The 19359-nt window shown below is 40.4% G+C and overlaps 3 protein-coding genes across 4 annotated transcripts in view; 2 read left to right on the plus strand and 1 right to left on the minus strand.

Annotated features, from left to right (window-relative positions):
• Window positions 1-2633: 2633 nt before the first annotated feature.
• On the plus strand, window positions 2634-3744 carry avpr2l (arginine vasopressin receptor 2, like). Its single transcript, XM_034234302.1, has 2 exons — window positions 2634-3456; window positions 3591-3744. Exons 1-2 carry the CDS (start codon window positions 2634-2636, stop codon window positions 3668-3670), a joined length of 903 nt encoding a protein of 300 aa, XP_034090193.1. The 3' UTR covers window positions 3671-3744.
• A 3821-nt stretch (window positions 3745-7565) lies between these two features.
• LOC117558236 (THAP domain-containing protein 5-like) overlaps window positions 7566-19359 on the minus strand; it is a 32145-nt gene continuing 20351 nt past the window's right edge. The window contains exons 1-5 of one of the 2 annotated variants that reach the window (XM_034234277.1): window positions 12076-12346; window positions 11468-11556; window positions 11311-11409; window positions 8858-9044; window positions 7566-8582 (exon numbers count right to left, since the gene is read on the minus strand). In XM_034234277.1, the coding sequence (XP_034090168.1) occupies window positions 7854-8582; window positions 8858-9044; window positions 11311-11396 (1002 nt within the window). In that variant the 5' untranslated portion in view covers window positions 11397-11409; window positions 11468-11556; window positions 12076-12346 and the 3' untranslated portion in view covers window positions 7566-7853. Of the gene's footprint in view, window positions 8583-8857; window positions 9045-11310; window positions 11557-12075; window positions 12347-16958; window positions 17053-19359 lie in introns of those variants that run through there. The other variant, XM_034234276.1, reaches the window with a different exon arrangement.
• LOC117558241 (dnaJ homolog subfamily B member 9-like) lies at window positions 12199-15856 on the plus strand. Its single transcript, XM_034234285.1, has 3 exons — window positions 12199-12312; window positions 12968-13205; window positions 14522-15856. The coding sequence occupies exons 2-3, from the start codon at window positions 12989-12991 to the stop codon at window positions 14965-14967; spliced, it is 663 nt and encodes a 220-aa protein (XP_034090176.1). The 5' UTR covers window positions 12199-12312; window positions 12968-12988; the 3' UTR covers window positions 14968-15856.

The raw sequence follows: 19359 nt of genomic DNA on the forward strand, positions 1-19359 counted from the left end.
AAAGTTGTTTTTCAACAGTTGAGTAATTTCTTGCATTTAAATAACTGTTTTGATATGTTCCAGTCAGGCTTTCGTCCAAACCACAGCACTGAGACTGCTCTTGTAAAGGTCTTTAATGACATCCACTTAAACACAGACAGTGGCAGAACTTCAGTGTTAGTATTATTAGATCTCAGTGCTGCGTTTGACACTGTTGACCACAGCATATTACTAGACCGACTGGAGAACTGGGTGGGACTTTCGGAAACAGTTCTGAATTGGGTTGAATCCTACTTAAAGGACAGAAACAACTTTGTTTCTATAGGTAAATACACATCTGAGTTGACAAATATGACATGTGGGGGTTCCTCAAGGCTCCATCTTGGGGCCTCTTCTCTTTAACATCTACATGCTACCACTGGCTCAGATAATGAAAAACAACAAAATAAGTTACCATAGCTATGCAGATGACACACACATTTACGTAACAATTTCACCAGGAGACTATGCTCCAATTCAAACACTGAGTAAGTGCATTGAACAAATCAATGACTGGATGTGTCAGAACTTTCTCCAATTAAACAAAGATAAAACTGAGGTAATGGTTTTTGGAGCCAAGTCAGAACATATAAAAGTTAGCGCTGAGCTTCAGTCTGCAATGTTCAAAACAACAGATAAAGCCAGAAATCTAGGTGTAGTCATGGACTCTGACCTGAGTTTCAACAGTCACATTAAAACTGTTACTAAATCAGACTATCACCTAAAGAATATATCTAGGATTAGAAGACTAATGTCACAGCAGGATTTGGAAAAACTTGTCCATGCTTTTATCTTCAGTAGACTGGACTGCTGTAATGGTGTCTTCACAGGTCTCACTAAAAAATCTATTAGGAAGCTGCAGCTGATTCAGAACGCCGCTGCTCGAGTCCTCACTAACACTAAGAAAGTGGATCACATCACTCCTGTTCTGAAGTCTTTACACTGGCTTCCTGTGTGTCAAAGAATAGATTTCAAAATACTGCTGCTGGTTTATAAAGCACTGAATGGTTTAGGCCCAAAATACATTTCTGACCTCCTGCTAAATTATGAACCATCCAGATCTCTCAGGTCTTCAGGGACTGGTCAGCTTTCTGTCCCCAGAGTCAGAACTAAACATGGAGAAGCAGCGTTCAGTTATTATGCTCCAAATATCTGGAACAAACTCCCAGAAACCTGCAGGTCCGCTGCAACTCTGACTACTTTTAAATCCAGGCTGAAGACTTTTCTTTTCGTCGCTGCTTTTAATTGAACTATTCATATCTTAGACTGCACTGTAACTTTGATCCATGTACTTTTTTCTTTTAAAGTTTAATTGACTGCACTGTAACTTTTATCCATGTATTTTTTCTTTTAATGTTTATTTTATTAGCTTTTCTTTTAATGACTGATTTTGAATGCCATTTTCTTAATCTCTTTCATTTTTTGTAAAGCACTTTGAATTGCCTTGTGTTGAAAAGTGCTATATAAATAAACTTGCCTTGCCTTGCCTTGCACATGAATCAACTCCTTTTGTTCATAATGGCCTTCAGGTCAAAATAATTCAAAAGCTGATGTACTGTAGTGCTTTATGACTCAAGCCGATGTTCCTGCTGATAATGATAATGATATATCTACAATCTGACCGGAAAGCAGAAAAATACCTTCCTGGTAAAGGTTAACAAGCATCATGTGGAGATGCCTTTTCAAAAGCATCGTGAGTAGCATTTGTACACCACACATACAGAGCCCAAGGTACATTTGCTCTTGAAAAGGACAAACAGCTGGGGTCCACAGGCAGCAGAAAATAAAGGGCATGATGGAGGCTGGATAATGGATACTGCATACAACAATTGTTTTCTGATTAATGCCCATGAACACCTTATTATCAAGACTAAGAAAGTATCTAACTGCTGCCAACACATACTGTGATGAACACTTTACATGACAAGTATAAATCAAATAAATGAAGGTGCACTTTGATGGATAGTATGTGCAGTGAATCATTTGTGTATGGTTTATGTAGTGGAGCTTTCGAGGAGTGATTCCCAACCACTTATATTTTATTGATGTTAATTTTATTTTATTTTATTTCCTTTTAATCACCACTATAACATGTCTTTGAGCACCTGAAAAAGCGCGAAATCAAATGTATTATTATTAATATGTTTAATATTTTCTCCAGTGTAACAAAAGCCAAGGAGAAAAACAAATAAACTGCTCAACTGACACAACACAAACAACACAAATAACTCTGTTGGATTTATTATGTTTTTTCAATATCTTAACGTATAATAGCTTTTTATAATAGTTCGTGTTTTACTTGGTTGTTTTTCTTACTTTGAATCTTCTTAAACTGCACCAGGGGAAATTCCTCGTATGTGTAATCCTATTTAATCCTGTTTCTGATTTGGTACATTCTAGTCTTATTTCATTTGTTCGTTTGTGTATAAACCTGACGTCTACAAGCAGCCGTCACTGACCCCCCCACTGCTCCAATCCTTACAAGTCTAGGATTGGTCCTTCAATCAGCTGTCACTTGCAATACGCGCGCAAAGGAAGACACATGTCGAGATGCCTCTGCGCCAACTCCGCTATATTCCAAACAACCGGACAACATCAGGAAATCAGTAAATGAAATGGGTTTGGGCAGCAACAGCTCAGAAAAGCCCCCCGCTGATGGCGGAGAGGTGTATACGCGTGTTGCGCTCATCAGAGCCGGAGTATTGGGTTTGGTTTTTGTGATTGCAACTTATGGAAACCTTTTCTTATTGAGCACACTTTGGAAGAAGCGGAAGAGAAACACAAGGACCCAGCTGTTCCTTTTACACCTGTGCTTGGCGGATCTGGTGGTAGCTTTTTTCCAGGTCCTACCTCAGTTTCTCATGGAAATTACGCACAGGTTCCAAGGCACGGACTTCCTGTGCCGGGCTGTGAAATACCTGCAGGTGGTCGGGATGTTTGCCTCCTCGTACATGATAGTGGCCATGACTATAGACCGGTACCACGCGGTCTGTAAGCCTATGGTTTCCTTCATTAAGAGCTCGTTTAGGAGATACCTCTCCATAGGCGCAGCGTGGCTCATCTCTCTCGCCCTCAGCTCTCCTCAGATCTCCATTTTCTCTCTCCAGGAGGTGGAGGAGAACCAGTTCGACTGCTGGGCTACATTTATAGAACCGTGGGGGAACATGATCTACATCACCTGGATAACTGGGGCAGTGTTCGCCCTGCCTGCAGCCATTGTGCTCTATTGCCAAATAAGAATATGCACCACCATCTACTTCAACATGAAGAGAAAGGCTCTGCAGGCAGGGCGCGCGGGCACGAGAGGGGTGTCCAACGCCATGCTGAAGACTGTGAAAATGACTTTTGTTATTATAATGACATACACAGTGTGTTGGAGCCCTTTCTTTTTTGTCCAGTTATGGTCTGCATGGATCCCCAGCAGTGCGCCAACTCAAGGTGAGTCTTCAAGATGTAAGTATGTATCTTTATTAGTAATACGTCAACATGTTATATTTTAAAAACAAGGCAATACATGTAGGCTAAGTGTTAATGCACCTCAGATCAGTTTGACACATCTCTTCCTCTCACAGGTCCAGTGTTTGCCATCATCATGCTGCTGGCCAGCCTCAACAGCTGCACCAACCCCTGGATATACGTCTACTACAGCTAAAAGGGAAAAGAAAGAAATGCATGACACACACTGAAACAGAGGTTCATACCCCACTGAGATCTGGGGAAAAAAGGTTTAAACAATGAAGTTTAAAACAAAAAAAATGTAATTGGGATGTAAGACGAATATCACAAAGATGATCACTTACGTCTTTGTATGTATCGTTTTTTTTAATTCTTTCTCTTTTGATCAATATTGGAGATAAATATTAAACACATTTTAAACCTGTTTTACTGCTTGTTTTCTGAAGTATGGGAAATAGGATACCATTTAGTATAAGCAAGTCCCTCTGTCACCTGCAAAAAATGTAAAAGTGAATTTATCAAGGTTTAAATCAACATACACCTCTAAATGACTCTCGTAAATAAATGTCAATGTCCTCATGAAGAACAGAAAACAATATATTGGGATGATATCAAAGGGTATGTCACCTTGGTTTAAATCTGTGTCGTTGTTGTGTATGCATTATAGATCTCAGCTGCATATCTGTTGGCATTTGACAGCATTTTGTCAATGAATGTTTCAGTGTTGGAAAAAACAACATGTGTTATATGTTAGTATATGTTTTGTGAAACAAGGGAACACATGGTGCTTATAGCAGCAATGACTTTGAACAGACCGATGCCAAGACTTTCAAAAACAATCTGCATAAAAAGTAAAAACTTCTCAGAAAAACGGCTGTACATATTAGACAGAGATATTGTACCTTTTGATGTTCTATAAATGTGTTTTAATGTAATTAAAGTGTAAACTGCACCTTGGTTATTTGCCTCTCATCCTTCCTTCACTTAATTGTTTTCCTTTACATTTCTTAAGGGTTAATATGGACTTTTATCATGAGACCTGGCTCTAGTCTTTTTTTTAAAGCCCAGTCAGTTTGCTATTGTAATGATATGAACATTTAATTCCGTAGTGCTTTTTCATTGATCCTATTTGTCATTTCCCTGGCTGTGTTTGGCAGTTGTTTATGTTGTGCATTTCCACAAAAAATATGTGAATAATTACAGTTCCATACTTGAGATCAAGACCTGCACTTATCTCTAGAAGAAGATAGAAGACATGTTGTTTGTCTGCCGGGATTCCGAGCAATACGATTACATCAATTTCATTTCATTACAGATTAATGGGAATCCATATTCGGAATCCTTGCTGGGCCCTGGGTCCCTGTTGGCCGGGGGAAATGCATCGACTCCTAACCTTCTCCTGTGTATTTGCATTGGCGTTTCAAACCAATTAAGCTTCCCACCTGCCTCCATCACATTAAGTATTAGAATAAAGCCCTGCCAACATCATCATGCCTCCACCATGAGAGCCTTTTAAGCCTGAATCATTAGTCATGCAGAGCGGTGACATATACTTGTTCAATTAAAATCACAACAGGTGTTTTCTTCTTTCTTTTGTCACGAGTCGACCAGTCATTTTTTCTATTTTCATCACAGGTCCAATATAGTCATCCACTCAACAGTGTTTTACAGATGGTGCGAGCAGCGCCTACAGTACAGAGACAGCCTTTGGCACATTTCATTCAGGAAAACTGCTTCAAATAGGATTAGGTATCTCACTCGGCCAAAATGCTATGATTTCAGAACCCAAGGGAGTGGAAGGTGGGCGATAAATCCTAACTGGTTCATGCTCATGTCATTGAGGGGGGTTTAAACAATCCCAAGGGGCGTAGGGGACACCGCACATGCTTTAAGGAAGACATTTACAAGCACACTTCAACAGATTGTTTTCTGAATCAGAATATGTTGAGTATATTTTTGGGGAGATTGCACAGAATGGAAATGATTTGCAGCTGTGAAACGAAATGAGCGTCTGATTTCAGGGACATGATTACTCGTGATTTAAGGACAAAGGACTCGGTGGCTGTTTGAAGCATAGTCAAAATAAATGTTCCCATTAAGACAGCAAGCTCTGCTGCAAAAGGAGTCCCCTTTCATGGAAATGTTTATATTTGTTGCATTAAAATCTGGAAATTAATATGTATTTTTGAATTGATGGTTATTAATGGTCCTGCAAAATATAGTAAAAAGAATAAATCGTGTTTTTCTTCCTCATTTTTTTAAGATTCTTAAAGCATTGCTTACATATTTGTATTAATTTTGAATCCAAATAAAAGTCACTTTAAGCACTGTTGCTTTTACAGAGAAGTAAATACCAAAGCTTAAGAGCAAATTATGTTTTCCATTTGTGTATCAAGGTATTAAAAATGTTTCAGACATGATTCATGGTTTGCCAATAAGTTAGGATTATGTATTGATGAAAAACTGAGATACAATCATGTAGGGCTGTGCGATTATGGCAAAAATCATAATCACGATTATTTGGGTCAATAATTGATATCACGATTATTTTGACGATTATTCATTGACCATTTATTGAACTTTAAAACAAATAATATTTTACCAATAAACAAGATCAACAAATATGTTGGAGCGCACTTCCAAAACCATACTAAATATATTATTAATATGATAAATAAAAATAAATTAGACCAAAATAAATTAAATCAAACATGTTGCAGTGCACTGTCACAACCTGCTGAAAACTCCTTAACATATAGCCAACATTTTGGTAAAACATATTCAACATATTCCACTCAGTTAAACGTTGAAGGCTGGCCAACCGTCATGGTCCAGAAGTAACAGGAAATAAATGTTGAACTCCAATTTAAGACCAAATAAAAAGGGCTGCTCATGTCATCTCTTAAAGGTTGTTTGCAAGAAACACCAGCCTGTTTACATGGTCTGGTTTCAGAGATGAGCGCAGGCAGGTGACAATATCGCCACCTGTACTGAAGACCCTCAGCCACGCCCCGACACATGGGGTGACGCCGGCCAATCACAAAGCTTTGATGCGTTCAAGTGCATTATTCTGGCACAGGAAGATTATGTTACAGGACATTAACGATAAAACAGAATATTGTTGTTCTATTTTTAGACACATCTCGCGATCGACTGGTTGGGCAACCCTGGGCTAGACCATAGGTCTGTTGTGGTAGCAAAGTAGTCAGCTGAAGCCACATCTCTCTCAACTTCCCCACGGCATTTGTCACATAGCGCAGGCAGCGCAGACCTGCTGAAATAATACCGAGACGGCATCGCGTACGCTTGTCCAACGTGTTGACAAGTTGCTTAAAGCCCTGGTTGCTAACAGTGCTAACTGGGCACATATCTTTAGCGATGTGGAATGTAATGGCAAAGTACTTGCAAATAGTGGAAATAGTTTTACCCTTCTTTTTAACGAGTTGCTGCTCTTGTTCTGACATCTTCGCTCGCGCTGAACACTCACAACACATGTCACTCCCACGTGGCCGAGTGGGCTTTTAGGGAGGGGCGAAAGCGCACCCAGCAAAATAATCGTATTTTGTCAATTATGCTGTTTTCATAATCGTCGCAAGCCATAATCGTAATCGCGATTAAAATACGATTAATTGCAAAGCCCTACAATCATGTACACACTGCAAACGTAACAGATCTCATAGGCATCAGTGGAATCTACACCCCCTGTGAAGATGGTCAAACAGTGCCACCATGTGGACAACAACTGAATACAATATACAACAAGCCTATACAGCAGTTCTTTAGACTTTTCATAGCAGGGAGAAGAACAGATGTTATGAATAACATTAAAGTATTTATAATTACAGTGACATGCCAAGATGTCTGCTGTGAAAAATAACTATTATGGATATGAGACCATTAATATTAAAAGCAGTAGTAATATGACTGTATAAATAGTTTATGCAAGTAAAAGTATTTCATTTAAAGTCCAACTTAAGTAAAAAAGTATTCGCACCAATGTATACTTAAAGTACCAAAAGGAAAAGCACTCGTTATGAAGGACTGTCCGTTTTAGGGAATAGATATATTTTTCCAATTGATATACAGTAAAATGATGGATTATAGTTATTTATGAATTCTGTTGTAAGCAGAATAATATTGAAGGACATTTCAATCTATAAGAATTCCCCATCATGCATTACTTTATTTATATTTTATGGTAGTATAAAGTAGCAGAAAATGGAAATACTCAAAGTACAAGTACCTTAAAAATGATGCTAATGTACAAAACTTGAGTTTGTGTGCTTAGTTTGAATCCACCCCTGTAATATCAGCAAGTCGCTCAATGGTAACAATTGAAACCCACGCTCGTCAGAGCAGCATGGATGAGATATAATCTTCTAAAATGTTCTGCTTCTCTTTAAAAACGCCACCGTCTTCTTCAGGAGAGCTACCTCTGTCTCCAGAGCACGGATCTTGTCCATGGTGCTCACTTCCCTTTCGTCCAATTCCAAGATCTTTGCATGCAAACTCAAGATCTTTTGCCACAGCTGATCCTTGTCCGTGTCCGGCCTGCAGTACGAGTGCTCGTAAACAGAAATGTGCTCGAAATAGCTGGGTCTCTCCTCTGAAAAGCAAGCGTTGGTTTGGTCCATGACTATTTCCACAGGGACGAAGCTAAAAGCCTGGCCCAGAGCGGTTTGGAGGGCAGCTGCGTCCACATGTTCCTCTCCTTCTGAGAAAGGGCCCAGTGACTCGCAGCGCAACACAGTCACAATGGAGGGAGCCTGCTCTTCAGGATGAGGCTCATCGTGTCGGGACAGTGTGAGGCACGATGCTTTCGGCGTGCCACTGTCACCTGGTAACTCACCAGCAGCAGCAGTTTGTGTCTCGTTTGAAGGACAGGAGATGCAAGTGTCCGACACCAGAGGCGATTCGAATATCATCCCAGTGTGCTCAGCTTCAATGCCGTTTGTTGTATTTGACTGGACCTTGTTGCATGTTCTACTCAAAATGAGTGGCTTAATGCTGAGAGGAGAGTCAAATCCTTTGGTTTCAGTGTCAATATCTAAAGTCTTGCGTTTGGCCTTCGGGCTTCTTTTAATGGTGGTAACCTTTGTCTCTGCATCCTGGGACAAAAGAACAGAAGTCCAGTCAATCACAGGCCATACACAATAATAGAAAATGAAGAAGAGGCTTGTTGCCCACCAGAAACTTGCGGGAAATGCGTATTTCTCAAAGTGAAAGCGCTTGTACTTCTACTTGGGCTCCAATTTGAGCAGAAAATGTTTAAATAAATTCCATTAAGTTGGTTCAAAGCTAGGTTTGTGATGTGCAGCAAGCCATTACTTCATGTGTGAACTGTAAAGGATGCTGAGACAGGGAAACAAAGACAGATACGTACATCCCCACTGGAGGGAAATTCAGTCGGGATGGCTGTGTTCTTCAGGTAGCGGATGCCCCATCGGATATCGAAGCAGTCCTCTGTAAAATGCTCGCTGCACAGGTACTGATGGCGACTCGGGGCCCATTCTTCCCGCTTCATGTTGTCCACCCATTTCTGCAGCCTGGTCTTGTCTTGTAAGGGAAACCTTTGAGGGAAGGAACAACAAACAATTAAAAGGGTTGTTTGAAAATGAAACTTTTCATGGTTTCAGTATTAGTTACATTATTACATTACATTGCATTTAGCTGACGCTTTTATCCAAAGCGACTTACAATAAGCGTTCGACCAACAAAATACAAACTTGAAGAAAACAGAATCATATAAGTACATCAGGCTTCATAGAGCAAAAACATTTCAAGTGCTACTCAACTGGCTTTAGATAAGCCAGCCCTTTATTAGTATATAAGTGCTTTGTTAATAGTTCGATCGCTCGAAGTGGAGTCGAAAGAGATGAGTTTTCAGTTTGCGCCGGAAGGTGTGTAAGCTATCAGCTGTCCTGATGTCAATGGGGAGCTCATTCCACCATCTTGGAGCCAGGATAGCAAACCCACGTGTTTTTGCTGATGGGAACTTGGGTCCCCTTCGCAGCGAGGGTGCAGCGAGCCGTTTGGTTGATGCAGAGCGGAGTGCACGCGCTGGGGTGTACGGTTTAACCATGTCCTGGATGTAGGAAGGGCCAGATCCATTCACAGCATGGTAAGCAAGTACCATTGTCTTGAAGTGGATTCTAGCAGTTACCGGAAGCCAGTGAAGGGAGCGGAGGAGCGGAGTGGTGTGGGAGAATTTAGGAAGGTTGAAGACCAGACGAGCCGCTGCATTCTGGATGGGCTGCAGAGGTCGGATGGCACATGCAGGTAGACCAGCCAGGAGGGAGTTGCAGTAGTCTAGGCGTGAGATGACGAGAGCCTGGACCAGAACCTGAGTCGCTTTCTGAGTCAGCTGGGGACGTATCCTCCTGATGTTGTAAAGCGTGTATCTGCAGCAGCGGGTTGTAGCAGCTATGTTTGCAGTGAAGGACAGGTTGTTATCTAGGATCACACCCAGATTCCTTGCAGTCTGAATCGGGGAAACAACAGAGGTGCCAATGTTGATTGTTAGGTCAAGAGTGGGACAATCTTTTCCCGGGAGGAAGAGCAGCTCAGTCTTGTCAAGGTTGAGTTTGAGGTGGTGAGCAGACATCCACTGAGAGATGTCAGCTAGACAAGCAGAGATGCGTGCAACGACCTGGGTCTCTGAGCGGGGAAAGGACAGAATTAATTGGTGTCGTCAGCGTAGCAGTGGTATGAAAAACCATGCGGGCTAATGACTGATCCGAGCGAGTTTGTGTACAAGGAGAAGAGGAGGGGACCAAGAACAGTTGTCACTTGAATGTCATTTATAAGGCTATCATTACTAGCTTGTAAAGTGTCTCCTGTTCTATAACCCACAACAGTTTGCATAATTGTAAGGTTTTATAATCCAATTTCAATATGTGTCTGTAGTTTATTTCTATATATTTCTGTAGCTTAGTGAGATTGTTTATTGTAGAGTATTTAATTTATTCAATATTTTCGTAATATTCTGTGTTAGGGAATAATTTGCTTAGGTATTCAACCTTCGACCCAGTTCATACTGTCTCTTTTCCCACGGCATAGGTCTACGGCCATTGCTGCTATCTCTCTTAAGGAGCAGCAGCTTGGGCGCATTGTTGTTGCCAGTCTATGACAGAGCACGAGCCGCCATGAGGTAGTTTACTGTTCAGGGACGTAGATTCCCTGGCGCACATTCTTTTCTATGGACGAGAGCTCTAGTTAGATTCAGGGTCCATAATTGTTTAGTCTCACTGATAAAGAATGTTGATTATTACACTCCGAACTAGTTGCAGCTGCAGAAGAGTTCTTCAGAATGAGTTTAGCAACCGCTGTGTCAACTCGTGACACACCACCTGTCTTGTGAATTCTCCGGCCGTAACTCCAAATAAACCGTCAGTGTTTGCCATCAAAGCTCCAGCTCTCCTCGTGCCTCTCTGAGTCCTGTTTCCGGTTGCTTCAGAAGTTTCCCCCACATTCTGTATTATTGGGATACTCTAGTGATATACTTGCTGCTATTGTTAATTTGTATTTTAAATATGTTTAACTCGTGTAATGCTAAACACTGCTGCTGTGACAACATCATTTCCCAATTTGGGATAGATTAAGCATCTATCAATGTATCCATTACTCCACATTCACTACAACAGTCTCCCCTTATACCTTTGAACTAGGTATAAACAAATGATATATTATTGACGTGACATTACATGGTAATTTATCACTGCGACAATAACTCATTATTACCAAAGATGCCAAGGATAGCAGAAAAGAAGCACTTGCAGCTGAACCAAACAAACATTTCAACTCAGAGAAACAATAGAAAGAAAACAACCAACATACGGGTAGAAGCTGATTCTCTTGTTGTGTGGTCTGGGTGTAGTTCCCCCGCGGTTTCTGCACACCTTCACGGCGCAGTAACGGGGCATATCTGCTGAGAAACTGCATGAAAGCGCTTCACATAAACACGTTTGTTGCTAACATTTTTCAAAACACAAACCTGAAACCAGCCCGTGAACAGCCACTTCCGGGTTGTAGCACTCAGCGGATATGACGTTTATTCCGTTCTGTCATCAAGATAGTTACCATCTATGATTACAAAAGGTTGTATAACTGAATCAGAAACCCGTTATTACTCCCACAGCGGGGAAAATACAGTTTTACAGCAAAAGTTGAATGAGTAAAACAAAAAGTCATGAAATAATAAAAAAGTAAAGCACACATTAGTAATAAAATAAAAATAAAAGTACACAAGCATGGCACAAAACACGAGTAACAGCAGTTTGAGTAAACGTAGTGACATAAATAGCATATTAAATGATTGTGAGTTTAAAAAAACAAGTGTTGGGACCATAGACTGGTTGGGACATGTATAATTACGCCGTACAAATGCAGATAGTGTTTGTATTGCACATCGCAGGTTTATTGTCCAAAATGTGGAATAAATCAAATGTTACAAGAATGTACAAATACAAAAAAACATTTAGAAAGTAAACATATTAACAGAATAACATATTTCCAGGGCTGAAAACATGTTTGGGTGTCATTACTTGATTAAAAATGACAGAATATCACCACAAAGCAAAGCAGGAAGTACGAGCAGATTACCCTCCTCCTTCACTTGTTTTCTTTTCTGACTATCCCCATGCTCCACGTGCGCACTGTGTCCACCAATCACAGTGCACCGAGTCACTTTGTTGAGAAATGGACCAATGGCGTTGCGAGTCGTGGTGTTACGGCTTTGGAATTCGGCTCGTCAACAACCGCTAGCTTTTGTTGCGCATCAGCTGGAGCTGTCCGCGGCTGATCGAAGTATCCTCAGGCTGTTTGTCACCTCTTCTCCAGGTAATCCTTATTTTTCAAGTAAACATGACCTATTACTAGTCCTGGGTAGTTTACCTGCAACTGAGCATAACAGTGGAGTATTATTAACAAGCAGTTTTATGTCAAAACTGGTTTACATTCCTGTGTTATTCCACAAAAACAGTTTCATGTTCTTGGGAACCAACGCCTTTCTGTCGAAACTAGCTATGTTTTTATGTCATAAAACATGTATTCAGGTTGTTATTTGAAGCTAGTATCTGAACATTAGAGTTTAAAAGTATGTGAAAACTGGGTGACATTACTGTGTTGTTTTACAAAAACAGTTTCATATTCTTGGGAACCCTAGCCTTTCTGTTGAAACTAGCTAGCAAAGTAATGTTATTATGTCATAAAAGGTTATAGGTTTTGTAGGTTATGCTGCATGTGGGCTAAAAGGTTTTAACGTCTGGCCTGATGTAAAATGTAAGTTTTAAATTGTGATGTGTGCCTTGTTAAAGCACTTTGAGCTGTACCTGGTGTATGAACAATGCTATAAAAATAAAGCGTATTATTAAAACCTATATCCAGGTTGGTATATGAAGCAAGTATGCGAACATTAGCGTTTTAAAGTGTTTCTGAAAGTCTTTCCAGTGTGTGAAATGTGGTTAACCGAGCTGTCAAACTGATCTCTTCACAGAAAGGCGCCAGAAGCAGCAGTATGGCCACCGCGCAGTGTGTGTTGCTGCTAGCGGTGCACATCCTGCTCATCTCAGAGTTCATCCTGGCCAATGGGGACTACTACGAGATACTGGGGGTGCCGAAAGAAGCCACGGAACGCCAGATCAAGAAGGCCTTCCACAAGCTGGCCCTGAAGTACCATCCGGACAGAAACAGGGGCCCCAACGCAGAGGCCAAGTTCAGGGAGATAGCAGAGGGTAAGCCTCTGTGCCCTTGCAGGACTAGGAAACTACAAAACAGTCAAATTCAATGTCAACTTTATTGTCAATCTTGCAGTTTTTGCGTACAGACGGATAATAAAAAAGATATATAAACATATGTATATATATTAAGACATAAATAAAAGCTTCACTTCAATAACTTTGAGAAAATTATAGGAATGTCACAACGTTTTTCATATTTCAGGGGTTCTTCTAAAAGAATACCTTCTCTGAAATCCATGAGTCACTCTGAAAAGTGATAATAGCCTGTTACTGTTATTATCATGACGTGACATAATGCTATCATGATGACAGCTGGGTGTTTTCTGGCACACCCTCTCTTCTTTAATGGGCCTTATTAAAGAAAATAAACTAACTAACTAACTAACTAACTAACTAACTAACTAACTAACTAACTAACTAACTCACTCACTCACTCACTCACTCACTCACTCACTCACTCACTCACTCACTCACTCACTCACTCACTCACTCACTCACTCACTCACTCACTCACTCACTCACTAACTAGAGTAATTCTATTTAGGTGGCCTCATAAGGAAAACATTGCTCTCATTATTTCCATAATGAATTCATCGCCTGATTATTTTTTAGATAAAATGTCAAATATGAAGAAAAAAATAATGAACAGTCTGTAAATTAAAAAAAGAACAACTTCGGGAAAAAATGATGTCGAAAATATGCAAAAAAACGACAAAGTACATTATATAGAGAAAAATAAATAAAGAAAGAATTTGTTAATTAATGTCACATCAGCAATTTTATTGAGTTGAACCAAAACAAATTATTAGTTCAGCCTAATTAATATACCTAACAAAAAATGTACCAACAACTCAATAAAATAACTATGATAACATTATTACGTTTAGTATGTCTAAAATATCAGAAAAAAAGAATGTCGAAAATGTGCAAGAAACGGCATAGTATAGTCTCAGAAAAAATGGCCATCCGGGTTTCCTGAATTCAAGGTCATGCTTTTAAATGTCTTGTTTTGTAAGTCCAAAACCAACAAGTATTCAGTTTAACATAAATATAATACAAACTAAATATATAAACCGATGAAAAAAGGTAAATTTAGAGGCTCAACATGTTGCTTTTTATGCATGAAAAACAATTGATTAATTAAAATAGTTGTAATTTCTTCTTTCGGTTGATCAACTTATATTATATATTATATTATATTACTTGTTTTTAATAAATGTACCTCTACATTGATCAAAATAGAACTTAAAGGGTTAAAACGGTCTGAAACCTAATTAATGCGTGAAGTAATGCGTGTTTGTCTCTCGCAGCATACGAGACGCTATCCGACGACAAGAGGAGGAGAGAGTACGACCAGTTTGGCCACGGCCCGTCAACAGGGGGGGGGCATCAAGGAGGAGGAGGCGCCTACAACTTCAACCAGCACTACCAATCCTTCAACTTTGACGACATTTTCAAAGACTTTGACACTTTTGGTCAGCGACACCAACACCACTTCCACTCCCAAAACCAAGCCCACCAAAAGAGACACTTTGACAGCCACTTCCAGGCCCACCGGGAGGCTGCCAGCAGACAGAAGAGACAGGGGGGCTTCGGAGGGGGACTCTTTGATGACATGTTTGAGGACTTGGAGAAGATGTTCTCCTTTAACACGCACACTTCCAGGACTGACAGCAGGTTCCAGGGGAAGCAGCACTGCAGGACAGTGACTCAGCGCCGGGGCAACATGGTGACCACCTTCACCGACTGCTCCTGAGACCACCACCCCGGCAGAGGACAGCCTCTCGTTGTGGTTTTGAAATTGAATGCTAATTTATCACTTGGTTGAATAGAGAATGTGTGGCTTTGTATGTAATATTGTCTCAGAACAAATGACAAGCTGACCTGATGAAGGGCTGCTTCTAAGCAATAACTCGCTCATTATTGCTCCTCGCACAATCCATTATTTAGTTTTCCAGGTTCATTATGTTTACTTTACGTACAATCTATTAGACTCAGGTATGGCCTAATGTTAATCTATTGCTTTTCTTTTTGAGAGCAATAAGGCAATAAGTTATATTTAAGCGCCACAGAAACATTAATTCTGCAGCTATTCAGGCCATACTATTACTGCTGTAAACTCAGCATAGTGTACTCTCAACTACATTTTCTCTTAGTTTCCATTTATTATCTTAAACAACCAAATATTTGTGATGTATGGCACTTGCATCAAATATTTCTGTGAAAATGGCGCTTCACATCCTGAGTGGTGTGCCATTATCAACTGTTACCTCGTTTTAGGTTCTTCCTACAGAGATGCATCTACCTTCCCTTCAGTAGGAGAATGAACATCAGTCACATGACTAATGCTGGTAACTTAGCAACAGGAAGTGTGTGTCCTCTCTCAGCTGTGTTGCTGGGATGGTTCCACACGCCTGGGCTCATTTACCGGTGAAGCTGAACGGTCTGAAAAGTTTCCTAAACTGATCATAACGTGCAATATTTAGCACCTTTGCTCTTCATGTTGCCTATCTGTCATAGACATGTCATTGTCTTATGTCCGCACTTTGTATACGTGAGTGTATGTGTGTGAGTTTGTGTGTGTGTGTGAGTGTTGATTGGTTGCATAATGTTTGAAGAATGAATAAAAAAGTTTAAAAAGAAAATGTGTGTTTTATAATCGGAGGGGAAAAATTGGAGAACTGTGTTGGAAGTATAAGATTAACTATTTGTTATATTACCATCCATCCATCTTCTCCCGCTTATCCGTGGTCGGGTCGCGGAGGTATCAGTTCCAGCAGATAGCCCCACACTTTCTTTTCCCTGGCGACATCAACCAGCTCTGACTGGGGGATCCCAAGGCGCTCCCAGGCCAGCGAAGAGATATAATCCCTCCACCTGGTCCTAGGTCTACCCCTTGGTCTCTTCCCAGCTGGACGTGCCTGGAACACCTCCCTAGGGAGGCGCCCAGGTGGCATCCTTACTAGGTGCCCGAACCACCTCAACTGGCTCCTTTCTACGCGAAGGAGGAGCGGTTCAACTCCGAGTCCCTCCTAGATGACGGAACTTCTCACCTTATCCCTAAGGGAGACACCAGCCACCCTGCGGAGAAAACCCATCTCGGCCGCTTGTATCCGCGATCTCGTTCTTTCGGTCATGACCCATCCTTCCTGACCATAGGTGAGGGTAGGAACGAAAATGGCCCGGAAGACAGAGTTCTGTTATATTACAGAAATATTAATCTATAAAAATATAATTTAATGTTTTCATTTGAATACCGTTGCCTTACATTTGTGTAATGTAATTTTGTATAATTGTATGTTCACTGCTTGACTGAGGGTTTTAAATACCTAAGATTAAGCATTTCAACATGTTTCAAAATGTCATTACTTCCAAACAAAAAAATATAAATAACTTAAAAAAAAATACATACACAACATTTAAAGAATAATTAATTAATTAAAACAGTTGTAATCTCATAATATTGCATCCCCTACTCATACTTGCAAAACTAACAAACAGTTTTGCTAAATTCACTTATGAAAAAAGGTTTTTCCTTCCAGTTGGGTATCTTATTTTTCCAGTATTTTGTCCCTACAATCCATTCCTGTAATTCATGTATACAGAATTATACGTAGATTTTCATTTGGGGTCATTTTACATGACATTCCTTCCATTTTTCTTTTGCGCAGATGCTATCTGTGTTACATTTGATCAAGCGTTTGAACGACACTATGTCAAATATTGTGCATGCAGAAAGTGAGTTACCGTTCAGTCCTTGTTGCCAACTTGCTGTTTCAGATTGACTCCAGTAGAGAGCGTACTGCGACAACAGGAAGGCAGCTGTGAGGGGGAATGGCAGCTGAAAAAGAAACGTGTTTAAAAATAAGCGTTATATTACAGGATGAAGAGCATATTGACATCTACAATAGAAAGAAGTATAAAAACTCTAAATACAACATTTACACTGCCTCAGATATGCTAACCATTCATTTTTTACGAGTTCCACCAGTCATGGGAAGTTTTTTTTATTTTTTAAATGGGACCAGCACATGATAAAGTGAAGGAATCGTTTTGCCTCCAGCAGCTTGTTCATGAGATCTGGTATCGGACAAATCAAAGACAATCTGGAGAAATTGCGTGCCAATACTTTTCAACCTTTCAAGCCTGATCACCACAATTGTAGCATGACCAATGAAAGTAAGGTTTCCAAGCCTCATTGCAGTGACATTTATCCAACAGATGTGTGGTGAGCTGTATTCTGGTCAGAAGTGCACTTTGACTATGTTCCTAAATAAAATAACTACTCACCGGGTACTGTATTGTTAGGCTTTGTCGAGCATAAAACCACATTTCTTTTAGATATTAGCTATCCACACTTTACAAATGTGCATAATCAGGAAGCCCTTCAACACTTGATTTATCGAGATTTGTCACACGAGTCACTGATATTAATCATGATTGTATCTCTTTAACTCATGATCTTACTGACAGTATCTGTTGAGCTTGTAACCTTTCACTTTTCAAAATATTTTGAAAGGTCAAATATTTGTAATAACTGTCCGATATCAGGGCAAACATTCCTTCTTTGGTTCACCAGTCCTTGTTTAACCCTTGTATGGTATTCGGGTCTGTGAGACCTGTTTTCATTTTTTAGCTAAAGAAATATGATATGATGAATTATTTTTTCAAACCCACACTCAATGGCCTTGGCTCATTTCTGTGAAGACCATATATCAGAACACATTTTCAATGACCACCCACTGTATCCGCCCCCCTACACATTTACATTACATACAGGGTGTTCATGTGTGTGTGTGTGTATTATGTTTTGTGGGAACCAATCTTTATTTTTTTCACACTATCCCAGCAGCAAATTTGGGGCAAGACACAATAAATAAAGCTTCGCCAGTTTGCGTCACAACTGATCAAGATGGCCAAAAGATTCTCTGCTCAGAGGGCCTTGCAAATGATTCTGGAGGAGAGATAACCATTTGATGATGATGTAGAGGAAGAGGAAGAGGTTTCAGAATGTGAGGATCACAGTGACTTTGAAGAAGAGGATGAGATTGAGCATCAGCTAGTTGCAAAAACAAGACGAGCCACAGGACCAGTAGCACTTTAATTCATTAATGTGATCTAACAAATGTAAAAGGGCAAATATTAACCATATATGCTGTAATTGAGATGAAGTAAATGTCTGTTGAGTATTTTAACATAAAATCGTTTGATTGTGTTGAATTGAAGCCGGACCCACGAACACTGGCTGAGTAACAAAAATATGAACATCATACAAGAGTTAAATAACAATTAGCAACTTTGTGAGAATGAGGTGAGACCTGATTGTTTCATAAGTAATAGTCCTGCCTGTTCTGTGAGCACCTCTTTAGCACCTTTGGCATTTGAGGTAATTACATTACATTGCATTTAGCTGACGCTTTTATCCAAAGCGACTTACAATAAGTGCGTTCGACCAACAAAATACAAACTTGAAGAAAACAGAATCATATAAGTACATCAGGTTTCATTGAGCAAAAACATTTCAAGTGCTACTCAACTGGCTTTAGGTAAGCCAGTCCTTTATTAGTATATAAGTGCTTTGTTAATAGTTCTATCGCTCGAAGTGGAGTCGAAAGAGATGAGTTTTCAGTCTGCGCCGGAAGGTGTGTAAGCTTTCTGCTGTCCTGATGTCAATGGGGAGCTCATTCCACCATCTTGGAGCCAGGATAGCAAACCCACGTGTTTTTGCTGATGGGAACTTGGGTCCCCTTCGTAGCGAGGGTGCAGCGAGCCGTTTGGTTGATGCAGAGCGGAGTGCACGCGCTGGGGTGTACGGTTTAACCATGTCCTGGATGTAGGAAGGGCCAGATCCATTCACAGCATGGTATGCAAGTACTATTGTCTTGAAGTGGATTCTAGCAGTTACCGGAAGCCAGTGAAGGGAGCAGAGGAGCGGAGTGGTGTGGGAGAATATAGGAAGGTTGAAGACCAGACGAGCCGCTGCATTCTGGATGAGCTGCAGAGGTCGGTTGGCACATGCAGGTAGACCAGCCAGGAGGGAGTTGCAGTAGTCTAGGCGTGAGATGACGAGAGCCTGGACCAGAACCTGAGTCGCTTTCTGGGTCAGCTGGGGACGTATCTTCCTGATGTTGTAAAGCGTGTATCTGCA

This window comes from Gymnodraco acuticeps, unplaced genomic scaffold, assembly GCF_902827175.1.
Source record: "Gymnodraco acuticeps unplaced genomic scaffold, fGymAcu1.1, whole genome shotgun sequence".
Lineage (NCBI taxonomy): Eukaryota > Metazoa > Chordata > Actinopteri > Perciformes > Bathydraconidae > Gymnodraco > Gymnodraco acuticeps.

What these genes read in the sequence shown, in the direction of transcription:
- avpr2l (XM_034234302.1), top strand. Translation starts at nt 2,634, where the DNA reads ATGGGTTTGGGCAGCAACAGCTCAGAAAAGCCCCCCGCTGATGGCGGA. An exon ending in CAGCAGTGCGCCAACTCAAG is followed by an intron (nt 3,457 to 3,590) that starts GTGAGTCTTCAA and finishes TTCCTCTCACAG; the next exon opens with GTCCAGTGTTTGCCATCATC.
- LOC117558241 (XM_034234285.1), top strand. Translation starts at nt 12,989, where the DNA reads ATGGCCACCGCGCAGTGTGTGTTGCTGCTAGCGGTGCACATCCTGCTC. An exon ending in GTTCAGGGAGATAGCAGAGG is followed by an intron (nt 13,206 to 14,521) that starts GTAAGCCTCTGT and finishes TGTCTCTCGCAG; the next exon opens with CATACGAGACGCTATCCGAC.